The 15168-nt window shown below is 41.3% G+C and overlaps 1 protein-coding gene and 1 long non-coding RNA gene across 3 annotated transcripts in view; both read left to right on the top strand.

Annotated features, from left to right (window-relative positions):
* LOC113010193 (uncharacterized) overlaps positions 1-15168 on the top strand; it is a 37441-nt gene that overhangs the window by 15996 nt on the left and 6277 nt on the right. Inside the window, exons 3-4 of one of the 2 annotated variants that reach the window (XM_026149142.1) lie at positions 327-3958; positions 6398-6419. In XM_026149142.1, coding sequence (XP_026004927.1) covers positions 327-3958; positions 6398-6409 — 3644 coding nt within the window. In that variant the 3' untranslated portion in view covers positions 6410-6419. Of the gene's footprint in view, positions 1-326; positions 3959-6397; positions 6420-15168 lie in introns of those variants that run through there. The other variant, XM_026149143.1, reaches the window with a different exon arrangement.
* On the top strand, positions 12395-13184 carry LOC113010400 (uncharacterized). The gene is made up of 2 exons (XR_003270340.1): positions 12395-12610; positions 12734-13184. It is a non-coding gene; the product is annotated as an uncharacterized LOC113010400 (long non-coding RNA).

The raw sequence follows: 15168 nt of genomic DNA, 5'->3' as shown, positions 1-15168 counted from the left end.
TACTGAAAACTCAGATGCAGAGCCTGAACTCTTCATCTGGAAGAACTCAGTTAATCTGGTTCATCCAGACAAACAAAAGATTTGTGCTTCATTTACTTTTTTTATTTCATTTTGGTGAATATCACAAAAAGAGATGAAAAAACACAACAAGGAAAGTCGTGAAAAAATCAACAGCAAAAGTTTGACAAGTTTGCTCATAGAAAGACACCACTCTGTTTGTTTATTTTAAAATTCACATTTTTTAAAATCATTTTTTAACATTTATTTTAGAATTTGATTTAATTGATGGAGTCCTGGTAGTACTTTTGTTGCTTCTTCTTTTGCAGGAATGACTCTGTGGGATCGTGATGACCTGATGAAAGATGTTGGAGAAAGACCGCAGGCCTCTAATGAGTTTGAAATTGTTGCATCTGAATCAATCTCAGACAAATCTTCAGCTCTGAATGTTGATGCTTCACTGAAGGCAAGTTTCCTGGGTGGACTGGTTCAGGTTGATGGATCTGCCAAATATCTGAATGATAGTAAATCTTCCAGAAATCAGGCCAGAGTAACACTGAAGTACAAGGCAACCACAAAGATCCAGGAGCTGTCCATGAATCATCTTGGAAGAGGAAACGTGAAGCATCCATATGTTTTTTATCAAGGCTTAGCAACACATGTAGTCACAGCTATTCTTTATGGAGCACAAGCTTTCTTTGTGTTTGACCGTGAAGTTTCTGAACATGAAGATCATCAAGATGTTCAGGGCAACTTGAAGGTGATCATCAAGAAGATTCCCTTACTTTCTGTAGAGGGTGAAGGTTCCCTGAAGATGGAAGACAAGGACAAAGAAAGTGTTCATAAATTCTCCTGTAAATTTTATGGAGACTTCTGTCTTCCAAAACCACCAACAACCTTTCAAGATGCAGTAGAAGTCTACCAAAGCCTGCCAGGATTACTGGGAGACAAAGCTGTACCAGTGAAGGTCTGGCTGCTGCCACTGACAGCTTTAGATTCTTCTGCTGCTAAACTCGTCCGTCAGATCAGTACAGGATTAGTTCAAGAAGCACAGACAGTCCTGGAGGACTTCAGTGAGGTGGAAATGAGGTACAATGATGTACTGGGAACCAGCACTGCACAGCAGTTCCCACAGATTGGTAAAAAGCTTAAAAGTTTCAAAGAAATGTGCTCTGAGTTCAAGCTGGAATTCCAACAAACTTTGGCCAAGAAGCTTCCATCAATCCGAGGAGGAGGAGAAGAGGAAGCTGAGCTTGCAGAGATCCTGAAGAAGAGACATTCTTCACCTTTCAGCAGCAAAAACCTGAACGAGTGGATGGACTGTAAAGAGAGAGAAGTTGACACATTAATGTCTTTTACCAAGATGATGAAAAACACCAAAATCATCTCGTCTCAAAATGATCTGTACAAGGAAAGTCTGAGTGCAGAGCATGTTGTGTGTTTTGTTTTCACCTCTCTGGGAAAGGATGAACCGTACCTCTCAGCTTTATCAAGATACTTAAAAGGGACAAACCAACAAAGAAACCAACCAAACCTCCTGGTTAGTCTGTTCAGTTTCATTTTCATGTTCATTTTTAATGTTTTCCACCAAAAATCTCACACTCCAACCAACCCAGACCTTCAAGATCCTCACACTCATGATGTAGAGAAGGAACAATGGTACGCCTCAAAAGAAGTAACAGCTGAAATGTGGAGAAAAGCAAAACTCTTCAGTGATTTTGCAGAGGCCAACGAGGAGAACAAGAACATGACGTTCCTGACAGTGGGGTTAACTAATGAGACCCAGGAAGGTTCCAGCATCCACCTTTATGAAGGTGGATTTGCTGTCAGTGAGAACTTTGAGCCTCCTTCAAAGCCTGAAACTGTGACAGCAGCTGACATAAACCACAACAGTGTGACACTGAAGATTTCTCCACCCAGATTTGGAGCAGAGAACATCACCTCCTACTCTGTTGAGTACTGTGTCAGTGGAGAGGATGGATGGCAGCAGAAGACAGAAGCAAAGGCTGAAGAAGTCACAGTGAGAGATCTGAAGCCAAACAAAGAGTATGTGTTCAGATGCAGAGCAGTGACCTCAGCAGGTGTCGGGCCGGCTAATAAAGTTTCTATTAAAACTTTACCCTGCAGCCCTCCTGGAAAACCTCAAGCTCAGCCATATTCAAGTGAGATATCAGTGAGCTGGGAGAAACCTGCTGAGCTCGGAGAGGATGTGCAGATATTGGGTTACATGGTGGAGTATTCAAAAACAGATGATAATGAGGAAGCTCTGCAGTGGAACCAAACAAAGTCAGCAGGTGAAAAGGTGATCCTTTCAGGTCTCCAGACAGAGACAGAATATGCAGTCAGGGTCAGATGTGATTGTGGTTCAGCTGGAAGAAGCAAAGAAAGCATCACTGTTAAAGTCTGCACAACATTTAACCACCTCGCAGAACTTCTCAGGATTAAAAGTAAAAAGATCAAATCTGATTCCCCCTCAGTTTACAAACTGCCTCTGACAGAAGAACACATGAACATAGATGGATGCAGGAAGTTTAACTTTGGAGAAGAAAGCACGAGGCAGAATCGTACAATAATGCTTTTTGGAGCGACTGGATCAGGAAAGTCCACTCTGATCGATGGGATGATCAACTACATTGTTGGTGTAGAGTGGGAGGACAGTTTCAGGTTTAAATTCATTAATGAGGATCAGTCAACATCACGAGCTCCCAGTCAGACCTCTGAAGTCACTGTTTACAAAATCAACCACCAGGATGGATTTAAAATCCCGTTCTCTCTGACCATTATTGACACTCCAGGCTTTGGAGATACAAGAGGCATAGAAAGAGACAGAGAGATCACAGAGCAGCTATGTAATCTCTTCACTGATCAGCACGGTGTCACTGACATTGATGCTGTGTGTTTTGTAGCTCAGGCTGCTTTAGCACGACTCACAGCAACACAGAAATATGTGTTTGATTCTGTTTTCTCAATCTTTGGCAAAGATGTGGCAGAAAACATCAGCATTGTGGTGACATTTGCAGACGGTCAGCGACCTCCAGTTCTCGAGGCGATCAATGCTGCAGGAGTCCCATGTCCTGAAACAAAAGACGGGCTGCCGGTTCACTTCAAGTTCAATAACTCAGCGCTGTTTGCAAATAACAAATCAGCTGAAGGAGACAGAATGAGTGATGATGATGATGAAGGAGACTTTGATCAGATGTTTTGGAAGATGGGGACAAAAAGCATGAAAAGGTTTTTTGCTGCTCTGAATAAAAGAGAACCTAAAAGTTTGACACTGACAAAGGAAGTCCTCAGAGAAAGAAAGATACTGGAGATTACAGTCGAAAATTTGCAGGTGCAGGTGAAACTTGGGTTAGCCAAGCTTGAGGAGATAAACAAGACGAGTGATAAACTTAAAGAATATGAAGCAGAGATGAGCAGAAATGAGAACTTTGAGTTTACAGTCGCTGTCATGAAGCCTTATAAAGCTCGTATTTCTGGTACAGGAAACTTCATCATCAACTGTCAGCAGTGTCATGTCACCTGTTACTATCCCTCCTCCACATCCAGGGATTCAGTAAAGGAAGTCTGTGAAGAAGCTGCATCACATGGATTCTGCACGGAGTGTCCAGGCAAATGTCACATTAATGTACATTTTTTACAGAAGTACAGTTGGGAGTATCAGATAGTCAGAGAGAAACAAACAGTGAAAGAGCTGAAAGAAAAATATCCAAAAACCAACAACTATCAGACAGTTGTTGAAGGACTGAGATCAAACCTGTGGGATGAAGAGTGTGATCTGGAAAATGAGGTGGAGACACTACTGCAGAAATCTGCTGAGTGTCTGGACAGACTGAGAGAGATATCAGTGAAGCCAAACCCTCTCTCCACTGAAGAGTACATCGAGCTGTTTATTAACGGAGAAAGATCAGAGACCAAACAAGGCTGGGAGGAACGAGTTGAAGCCCTGAAAGAAATAACGGTAAGGAGCGGTTTTAGTCGTTTCAGACTATTTTTTAACAAGTAAATGGCCTGTATTTATATAGCGCTTTTCTAGTCCCTAAGGACTAGTGCTTTACACAACCAGTCATCCACCCATTCACACACACATTCACACACTGGTGATGGCAGCTACATTGTAGCCACAGCCACCCTGGGGCGCACTGACAGAGGCGAGGCTGCCGGACACTGGCGTCACCCTCTGACCATCACCAGTAGGCAACGGGTGAAGTGTCTCGCCCAAGGACACAATGACCTGTCCCAGCCGGGGCTCGAACCGGCAACCTTCCAGTTACAAGGCGAACTCCCAACTCTTGAGCCACGATCGCCCTGTTTTATGTCACATTATGTCAGATAGTTTCAGCTCTGCATGAACACTGAACCCTGCATGTGCTGTAATAGGAAAGTGAACTAATACAAATTCAGCTGTTCTCCTTAAATAGTAAAACATACTGACAGCACAAACATGAGAGTTTGGATCAAATTCCTTCACAATAAGAGTCTGTGATTTTCCCAAGTAGATTTCCACAAACACAATTAATTCGTCCTAAAGTTAAAAAAAGATCAAATATAAACACTACAAAGTTTAAGAATAGTGAAAGAGTATAAAGAGTTATTTACAGCGCTGTATATTTTCTTAGCAGTGGGCAAAAAAGAGATGATGGAAAATGAAAAGTATGGACAGAAAATTACATTTGCAAATGTTTACATGATAAAACATATCTACAGTAAGCAATAGGGCTGGGTATCGTCACTGATTTCTAGTATCGATTTGATTCGCTTTGAAGCGGGGAAATTTTGCCTCAGACAGTGAGAAATATTATAATTCAGATCATGCATCAGTACATTTCCATATTTTTATGTCTATAAAAAGGAAGCTGACACTTGCGAGAGTTTATCAAAGGTGTGAACATCACAGCAGAGGCCTTTGTGTCAAAGTAGTTGATAAAACACAGAAAAACATTAAGGTGATTTTCCTGGCCTGGGATTTTATAAAAATATTCTGCAGTACATCGAAAACAAAAGAAAACCATTAATCAACATATGAACATTACCTGATGCTGCTGAAGTGAAGCAGAGCAAAGTTACAGAGGTTTTTATTAGAGACACAGCTGAGAGTTTTGCAGTTTTGTATAATTTTAAAAAGTTTACATTTGTTCAGTCTTCAACAGCAGAAATGAGTTTTTCTCTTCGGAAGTAAGTAAAAGGAAAAAAAGCGTCCGACAGGCTGTAAACAACGGTAGACTTGTGCGTAACAAGCAAGCGAATAATGCAGAAAACTGATTTTTAGACTGTGTTACGGATTCAAATATTGGGGATGGATACAAGAGGAAAAACCACAATAACAACACTGGTCCGGCCGGGTTAAGTCAAACGATGATTTTAATGATCACACGCGTGGGAGATGGACACCGTACGCAGACAGCATCAGATCTCAAAATGGTGGAGCATTGATCAAACTCTTATAGCCTCTAGTGGCCTCCACCTAATCATAAAAGCCTAAACATTCACATGCTTTCTCTCACACAGCGCCTAAGCTACGACCTTGGCTCCCCGTTTATCTGCTCCTGCTGAGATGGGGCAGAAAACTCCAGCATGTTCTCTTCTAATCAGACAAATAAGGCGATGACTTTCTGCGAACAGTATTTCTTATAACTCAGCAGTATAATGCATCATAAAACAACATCATTCATTCACAATAAATCAGCAGTCTAATGTAATGCAAATCAGTCTAACAAATGCAATAGTTATCAGCTTCTTCTAATTCAGGAGAATAATGCAAACTAAAACTACATAATAATTCACAATATTTAATTGGGGGTATAACATGGCATAAAATAATATTATAATCTCACAACGGGAAACTGATCTTGAAGAGAGAGAGAGAGAGCTGTGCATGAAGTGTGATTTTATTTCATGGCAAAACAATAAAAGTCAGAGTGAATTCATGACGATGTTTATGTGAAGCGTAGTTTGGATCTTCTTTTGCTGCTGGTTCGGTCAATATTGTTTGGAGAGAGTGTTACGTTTCGGTGTTGTCAGTGTGTTGTTTTTGGCGTGACTGTTATGTGTTTCCTGTTTTACTTTGAAAGTCTGTGTTATCTTAGTCTTTTCAGTTTACGTTTCCCTGTCTCGTCAGTTCTGAGTTGCCCCAGCTGTGTTTCCCTCTTGTTGTCCATTTTCCTGATTGCTCCCTCTAGGTATTTAAACCCTGTGTTTCAGTGTGTCATGGTCGCGATCTCCCCCGTGTTGTAAATAGTTTGGTGTTTTGTTGTAAATAAATAGTCTGTTGTAAATAGTTGTGAATGGGTTTGTTAATACTTTCGTCATGGGATATTTTCGTTTTGGGATTTTGGTGGAGAGCCTTCGTGGTTTTATTTTCCTTATCTTTGTTTTTCTACGTTGCACCTCGGTTGCCTAGGCCGGGGTGTAACATATGGGGGCTCGTCCGGGATCGCTGGAGGGTCCGAAGGAGGGACGGCTTCGGCCTCCTGTCTTCGCTGGAGGGTCCGAGGACCGCTTCAGCCTCCGTCTGTCTTCGCTGGAGGGCCCGGGGACCGCTCCAGCCTTCATCCGCCTTCGCTGGAGGGTCCGAGGGACCGCTCCAGCCTTCGTCGTCTGCTGGAGGGTCAGTGGGACCGCTCCAGCCTTCATCAGCTTCGTCTGCCTTCGCTGAGGGGAGGGTCCGTGGGACCGCCCCAGCCTTTGTCGTCGCTGGAGGGTCCGTGGGACCGCTCCAGCCTTCATCCGCCTTCGCTGGAGGGTCCGTGGGACTGCTCCAGCCTTCGTCGTCTGCTGGAGGGTCAGTGGGACCGCTCCAGCCTTCATCGGCTTCATCTGTCTGGATCAAACTTTTCACTTGGTGTTAAATGTTTGATTTTTGGGTGGGGGGAACTGTTACGTTTCGGTGTTGTCAGTGTGTTGTTTTTGGCGTGACTGTTATGTGTTTCCTGTTTTACTTTGAAAGTCTGTGTTATCTTAGTCTTTTCAGTTTACGTTTCCCTGTCTCGTCAGTTCTGAGTTGCCCCAGCTGTGTTTCCCTCTTGTTGTCCATTTTCCTGATTACTCCCTCTAGGTATTTAAACCCTGTGTTTCAGTGTGTCATGGTCGCGATCTCCCCCGTGTTGTAAATAGTTTGGTGTTTTGTTGTAAATAAATAGTCTGTTGTAAATAGTTGTGAATGGGTTTGTTAATACTTTCGTCATGGGATATTTTCGTTTTGGGATTTTGGTGGAGAGCCTTCGTGGTTTTATTTTCCTTATCTTTGTTTTTCTACGTTGCACCTCGGTTGCCTAGGCCGGGGTGTAACAGAGAGATCAAACTAACAGCTTTAGAATCAGCGCATAAAGGGCGTGAACACAAAGTGCGGACTCGCCGAAACATCAGAATCAGCGAGCTGTCGGCTTTCAGCCCCGACCGTGTCCATGCCGTCGGTGAGAAAGTCACATCTCACTGACTCTGATCTGCGGTCCGAGCTTTGTGTTTACGTCTTTGTGCTGAAGCCGTGTTCCTGCTCTCATTTACTGTCTTAGCTGTTTGGTGGTTGTTGAAGTTTTGAGGTTTCACCAGAGATTCTGGCGTTTCGGGCAAAATAAATTTATATTAAAAAATCGATTCAGGATTTTAAAGAATCGATTTCACGTTATCCAAGCCAGAATCTATTTTAATCGATAATCAAAACCCAGCCCTAGTAAGCAAAGACCTGCTGCGTAAGTGTAATAAAATCTGATTTTGTGAGCATTTCTTTATTGTTTTAATTTTATTCTCTTACCTACAAGTTTCTGTCTGTTGCATTAATATATTTTCTGTTCTATGTGAAAAACATTAAGCTGATTTCAAACAATAAAAAGTCAGAGTTGTTTTATTTGCTTTCCATAGTTGAGTTTTTCCTTCTGAGGTTTCAGTCGTCACAGCTGCAGCATGATCCAATGTTTCTCTGACTGTGGGGCAGGAAGGTGCATCTGATATCTGGAACTGATTTAATTCATTATGATTTTTTTTTGGGGGGGGGGAGAGATATTTTCAGTGTTAATAGTAAAATTCTACATGTTTTTTATGTTCAAGAACTGATAAAAATTATTGTGGTGTGAACTTTTTTCAAATACTGTGACATGGCAGAAAAATCCCTGAGCATCACAGAAATAGGTGCAGAGTTTATCATCCACACAAGATCAGCTGATCTGTCTGAGAACCTGGAGGATAAAGTTTTACCAATTTTTGCTTTAAGTTATTTTGTTATTTATATAATAATGTAAATAACCTAATAATGATCCTTATTGCTGTTTTAGAGGAGCGGTGCTTCAAAGGATAGCAGAGGGTCAAAAAAGTCACATTTGATGCGCTTTCGCCTGCAGTGTGAACATAGCCTTAGAGCCGTTTCGTTCGCAACCAGAGATGGGCAGTAATCTGATTACTTTTTTCAGGTAACGAGTAAAGTAAGGGATTACTATCGCAAAAACTGTAATTAGATTACTGTTACTCTCCCGTAGGAACGCTGCGTTACTGCGTTACTAAAACCTTGATTTTTTGCGAGAATGTCTCATGACAGTGACGTAAGCAAGTGCGACATTTGTGACAACAGCTGTGTGCAGATCAACAATGGATCATATATCGAGTGCGGGAGAGAGTATGAGCGTGCAGCGTTTAAAGCGTGGAAGTACTGACCTTACTTTGAGTTTGATTCCATAAAAAGTGACAAAAACATTTGCGTCCGTTGTGCGTGGGAAGAAAACTTCTTTTTACAGCGAAAAAACCCCTAAACTTCCAACAAGCACCGAGTAGCTACGACGTAATGGGAAACTCACAGAGAAACTCACGGATTCTTCCACTGACCGCGGCACACCTGCACCAGGGTAAACCTCCGCCTGCCCCACTCCTGCTTTACAGGTGAAAATAGAGCAACAGGACCGCTGAGTCTTTGACTTTATTTATTTTCTGCTGTGTTTTACTTGCATCTGTTTGAAAGACTGTGAGTGTAAACACAAAAAAAAAAATTATGTGCTGGAATGTGCAGAAAATAGGTTTAAATGTTAAACTAATTTCTTCCAGTCAGAGAATGTTGCAGATAATTAAATTTTTGCTTGATGCATAAAGTTAAAAGATTAAAACTAATAAAACAAGTTTTAAAAAGAGACTTTTCCATTTGATTACATTTTGTATGATGGATTATGCAGAAAAAGTAGAATTGGGCTGAAAGATCTATCGCTTTATCACCTCTTCAGGTTGTAAATCATGTTTTTAAAAAGTAACTGAGTAATTAATTACTTTTTAAAATAAGTAATCAGTAAAGTACCGGGATTACTTTTTTGGGGAAGTAATCGGTAATTAGTTACTGATTATTTTTTTCAAGTAACTTGACCAACACTGTTCGCGACCGACACATCACTAATTCCACTACAGATTACAGATTACATGCCCCAAAATGTATTTTTTTAAACATATTCCGTTACATTACTCAATGAGTGTAATGTATTCTGAATACTTTGGATTACCTATTATATTATCATGCTTTTTACAGCTACATGAATGTGCTATTGCTGTGAGATTTATTACTGTTACTGAAGGTTACTCTCCACACCAACACCAACTAGATGTTTAAATCTTAATATAAATGAGTAACAGTAGGTGGACATTAGGTAAGGCTGCACTTTTTGCAGCGATCTCGTATAGAAAACTATTCCACGCGTATATAAAACAGGTCAGCGGCTCCGAACCGTAGTAAAAGGACCTCTGGCTGATACGTCGGGTTCGTGTCGGGCTCGTAGCTGAAAACTAGCTTTACTTTGTTGTGTGGGTCAAGTTTGCTAGCAGAGACAGAGAGAGGCGTTGAAAGGCTGCTCCAACAGAGATTATTGTTTTAATAGTCTTAACAGCTTACAGCTGGGCTCGTCAGGCTCTCTGTTTGGCTGCAGTGGTTATTATTATAGTTACATGCTTCCAGCTCCCGTTTCTGCTCCGTGACAGCTCGTACTTTTCCTTTTTCTCCCTCCCTCGCTCACAGACACATCACAGGTACAGCAGTCCATTCTCCCTGCAGCACGGACTACACTGCCCATCAAGCTGCATGCTTTAGGGCGATGCCTGTAGCACTCTGCTATTGCCTTCATATTAAATCATTTTTGTGAATAATTTTTAAAAATATTTCTTCATGTCATTATGCGAGCTGCAAGTAGAGGTGACATGGGCCATGAGATTGAGACACAGGCATTAGAGCTTCTTGATGCGTGTTTTGTTTGGGGCGTGGAAACCAAACATAGAGAGGGCATAGCCGAACACATGAAACAGGAAAATACCCCCGTGTAATCCCTTTATTTCAGCAAAGTAATTGTATTCTGAATACCATCTTTTGAAACGGTAACTGTAACGGAATACAGTTGCTCATATTTTGTATTTTAAATGCGTAACAGTGGTACATATATTCCGTTACTCCCCAACACTGCATATTTGGATGCAATGACATCACGGCGATGCGACGAAGGCTGTCCGAATTCAAAGAGTGCTCAAAATGTGGCGACAAATGCGTCCTACTTTTCCCCAAATTTTAAGGATGGGTCCGATGTGTCCTTCGTGCCCTACTATATACCAGGATTCATTGCGGGTCATAGAGGAGATTTGTTTCTGATAACGATGGTGGTCGAAGAGGAAAACGCTTTCAAATGTAAGTATATGAACATCTGGTTGTACAAAAGTTAAATTGTTATAGCGGTCGTGTTGTTAAGCTTTGGGCATCTGCAGAGACATGTTTCTTTTATTTAAAACAACCGTAAACCAGCTTGTATCGCAGGTCCCATGGTTTTTCATGTATTCCCGCTTATATACAGCTAATTTTGATTTTTTCGAATTGGTGATATGTTGTGGAGACCAAACAGCTTAATTTATTAAAACGAGGAGAAAATGATCACCTTTTCACTGGGGTGAAGAATTGGGCTGCTACGGCGTGGATGTACAAGAATAAATCAGTTTACACATCATATTCATATTCCTATTAACCCTCATGCTGCACAGCAGCGCTCCCCAACCTTTGTTGCGCCACAGACCGGTTTATGTCAGACACGGAGCGTTTAAGGTAAAGCGGATAAATACAACCACATAAAATGATCCGACCAAGACAAAAACTGTGGTATTTTGTAAATATAATAATAAACATGAATGTACTGTGTAATTGTGTAACTTTATTAGCAGCGTCCTCCTGAAAATGCACCAACATTGAGTAACATCCTCCTCTCTGCCGCTTAATGCGCCCTGGTCGCTATGGTAACGTGTACATATTTCTTTCAAAATAAGACACACAGCTACAACAAGGGAAAGACCCAGGGAAACAGAGTTAATGATAAAACCCCTGAAAACCATAAATTTCAACTCTCGTGGCTAGGGATGGGTATCGAAAACCGGTTCTTGTTGAGAACCGGTTCCCACTGTTTCAATTTGCCATTTTTGCAAACGATTCCCTTATCGATTCCAGTCGCCCCGAATGACGTCACCACGTTGCGGAGCGTCATTTACCTGGCAGGAAACGGCGCGAAAGCGGCTCAAACGCTCAAAAGTTTGATTATACTTTATGAGAACGGATGACAACAGGGCAACTTGCAGTACTTGAAAAGTAGATATTTCATTTAAGGGAGGAAACACTACGAATATGCAAAAGCATTTGCTCACAAACCTTAAATGAATGTCGTGTTTTTAATTCCGCTCGTGAATCTCAACCCAGCAGCAGCGGTAACGTTTGCACGTCCTCTCCCGTTAATGCGGCAGGTAAATAATCAACTAACAGTGCATATTATGTTAGCGCGATCTGTCTTATTACAAAACCTGACATTACTGTGCATTTAGGTGACCATGATGAGAGAGACAGAGTCTGGCTCAGATGCTGGCAGTTCTTGCTGCAGTCTACCGGTAGCGTCTCCTTTCAGGCCAGGATAGACGAATGTCACCAAGCAGAGACTGTTTGTGGTAAAAGGCTTGAACCCATTTGCCGCAGCAGATGCCCCCGATTTTCGGTAAGTGAATGTGTTTAATTGTAGGCAGGGACATTACTGGGTATTCTTGTGTAATTGCTACAGAATAATTTATGTTATACTTTGTTATTGCTACAGAAGAATATTTATTTTATTATTTTACATTTACAATTTTTTTTACTGGGGACCCTGTGACACCCCATTGAAGAGACGTAGGCTGGATCTCTTAAGATCTCACTGTTGGGTTTGTAAGGCCATGTTACTTGTAAATTTCTATCTTGTTCAAAGAGAAGATATAAAACAAAGTTCTGAGCTAATCGACCTTAGTGTTCTCCTTTTTAAAAAAGAATCGATAAAGAATCGATAAAGAATCGAATCGTTAAACAGAATCGAAAATGGAATCGGAATCGTGAAAATCTTATCAATACCCATCCCTACTCGTGCCCTGGTACCAAACGACTCACAGACCGCTGCTGTACAGAACCTGTGATGTCCAGACGGCGTCCTCTGGTGTTCTGCTGTGAAAACATTTGGGTTTAGGGATTAACATAGTTGCCATGGTTTCCTTTCTTCTCTTATTTGTTGTGTGTGATCAGGACAATTCTGGAGAAGATGGGCCTGCAGGGGTAAGTCACCCCCTTGCAGGCCAGAAGACATGAGATAACTTTAAAGAATACAAAGTACGTATGTGTGTTATCAAGAAGATAATTCTTAAGAACACAAGTTATTAAATGTCCAACTACTAAGAGTTGTTGTGGTGTTTTTATTTGCCTGCTATCATTTTTGATTTCCTCTGCCTTTAGGATTGAAAGTATCCAGGCTCAGGAGAGGGGGTCAGTGGGAAGCCCACTGCTGTGCTTGGACCTGGTTTGCCCTCATGGATGAGGTGATAGGACAGATGCCTTCCATTAAGCCTCCTGTCCTAATGTCCTCTCTCCCTGAGGACACCCCAGGGCCAAGCACAGCAGTGGGTGACCAAAACGACAGCGATGACGAAGCGGCTCAGCCACCTACGACAGGGAGGAAAAGGAAAAGAGATGATGAGCAGCTAGAGCTCATCAGAGAGGACATGAGGCAGCAAAGAGAGGCTGAGGAGAGGAGAGCAGGGAGAGGATGGACAGACTGTTCACTTCTAGAAAGATTAGTTCCAAAATGAGTTATGTACTGAGAAATTTATTTATTTGAATATAATTGTTATATGAGTTGCATTAGTTTAAAGGTTTTATGTTATTAATAAATTGATTCAAACAAACAGTAATTGTCACTGAACTCAATTTGATTTACAGGCATTTTTAACATGTATGAACATAACGCTAACTTGGAACAATATTACATGGATATTTATTTGATAGCAATAAAGTAAATAACAATAACAATTAAACAAGAATATTTCAAATACACAGTATGTAAAGATGGAAAAACAATATTTACAGTTGTTCACACAGGATTTAGCTGAGTGACCTGTTCCTGGACGGTTCTTTAACAACTGTAATAGATTACAGGAAGTTTCTGGCAGTGTTGCTGAATCTGCCCGAGCAAGATCAGACGTGGATGGGCTGCTGCAACTGAGACCTGCGGTTTGTCTTTTCTGGTCAGCGAGTGGAGAATCACACAGGGTGGTCTGCAAAGAGCTTTAGGATGCTTCCTCCCACTGTCCACTGCATCGTCCATCCACAGGGTTTGCAGGGCCGGCTCACTCGTGGCTGCCACTAAGATGTTTTCAGAAATATGGAAACAGATGGTGGATGCTATATTATTAGTATAATACTTGTAACTCTGTAGCAGACAACAGTTTGATAAAGTGCTATGTAAAAAAAACAAAACAAAAGATTAGATTGTATAAGTTTCAAAGACCTTTGGTTTATATATTTTATATAATACAGTACATGTGTAAGAATGACCGATGTTGTGCCAAAAACTGATCGTCTGCCAAAAACTGATTGCACTTGTTGGTCTATAATACGTGAAACATGTCAAATGTATCCCTCGTGAATGATATCAAGTCACCTTGAGCCACAAACAACATTCCTGTAACAAGGTAGAAGCTGCAATCAGTTTTTGGCAGAGACTTTTAAATATCCTTTATTTATCCAGTTCAAAAAAAAAAGTTGAAAAATTTTTTTTTTTATGAGTAATCTGCCAAGGAGGACAGCAGACAGCGCAACAAATATATCAACAGTTCTGTAAACATACTTTAAGTGGACAAAAAGGATCAGATTGGTTATAATGTAGGTACAATAACACAGAGTTACAAAGACACTTGAAAAACAGGTAATTTTAAAATTATATAACCCCTTTGTAAACCCTGTTCACCGAAGTCTATTTACCAACATACATAAAGATATTATACATATTATACACAGAAACATTGTAAATCAGTTTTTGGCAGGCGAACACCTTTTGGATTCAATTATCCGTGTAATTAGCTGAGTAATTCCTAAATGCGTGTAGATTAAAGGAAATTATTTTACCTGGATATGATTGTCTCTGATGAGCCTCAAGTACAAAACATGCGGGTGACGACGATAAGGTTTTCCTAGCTCCTCGAGAATTACAAATGTACAAAAAAACGGAGCGACATTTCTGGGTCCATTTTAAAGTTTTCGCGCTGTGGCGCTAGCGACCGGAAAAAAACGGAAGGGCGGAGTTGAAGGCTAGAAGGCTGTCCACAGGCCATCTGTTATGTTGGATACTCATTGTTTGTTCAATAAAGTTTCTATGGAGAAAAAAGGGGGGTGTCCACAGCCGCTCACTTCCTGACTACCAGTCCGTCTAAGGACACTACCTTGTGACGTAGGTTGGTAGTGTCCTACCTACGTCACAGTGTGCTCACGAGGTGTCCTACCTCCTGAGCTTTGCCCACTAATTTACACTGAAGTAAAATAGGCCACATGTCTCTTGGCCAGTTCAGAGCAGTAGCCACCTTTTCAAAAGTGTTGAAATATGAATCTACCTCAGTCTCACGAAAGGTAGGTACCAGAGCAATATTTTTGCTAACATTGAAACTTTTTGGGGAGACTTTTAGGATTTCTTTAGTGGCATGTGTTTCCTGCCCTGATGACACCTTCAGTGCTTCTACTTCAAGCTGCTTTAACCTGATTTATTTTTCAGCTTCTATCTCAAGCCTACGGATCTCCAGCCGGAGATCATAATCTGCTTTACGCACCTTCTCCTTCTCCTGTGCCTCCAACTGTAAACGTAATAAGCAAACCTTAAGCTTTGCATCACTGCTAGATGT

The sequence above is a fragment of the Astatotilapia calliptera genome, chromosome 18 (assembly GCF_900246225.1).
Source record: "Astatotilapia calliptera chromosome 18, fAstCal1.2, whole genome shotgun sequence".
NCBI lineage: Eukaryota > Metazoa > Chordata > Actinopteri > Cichliformes > Cichlidae > Astatotilapia > Astatotilapia calliptera.
This window is presented reverse-complemented; position numbering and strand designations above follow the sequence as displayed.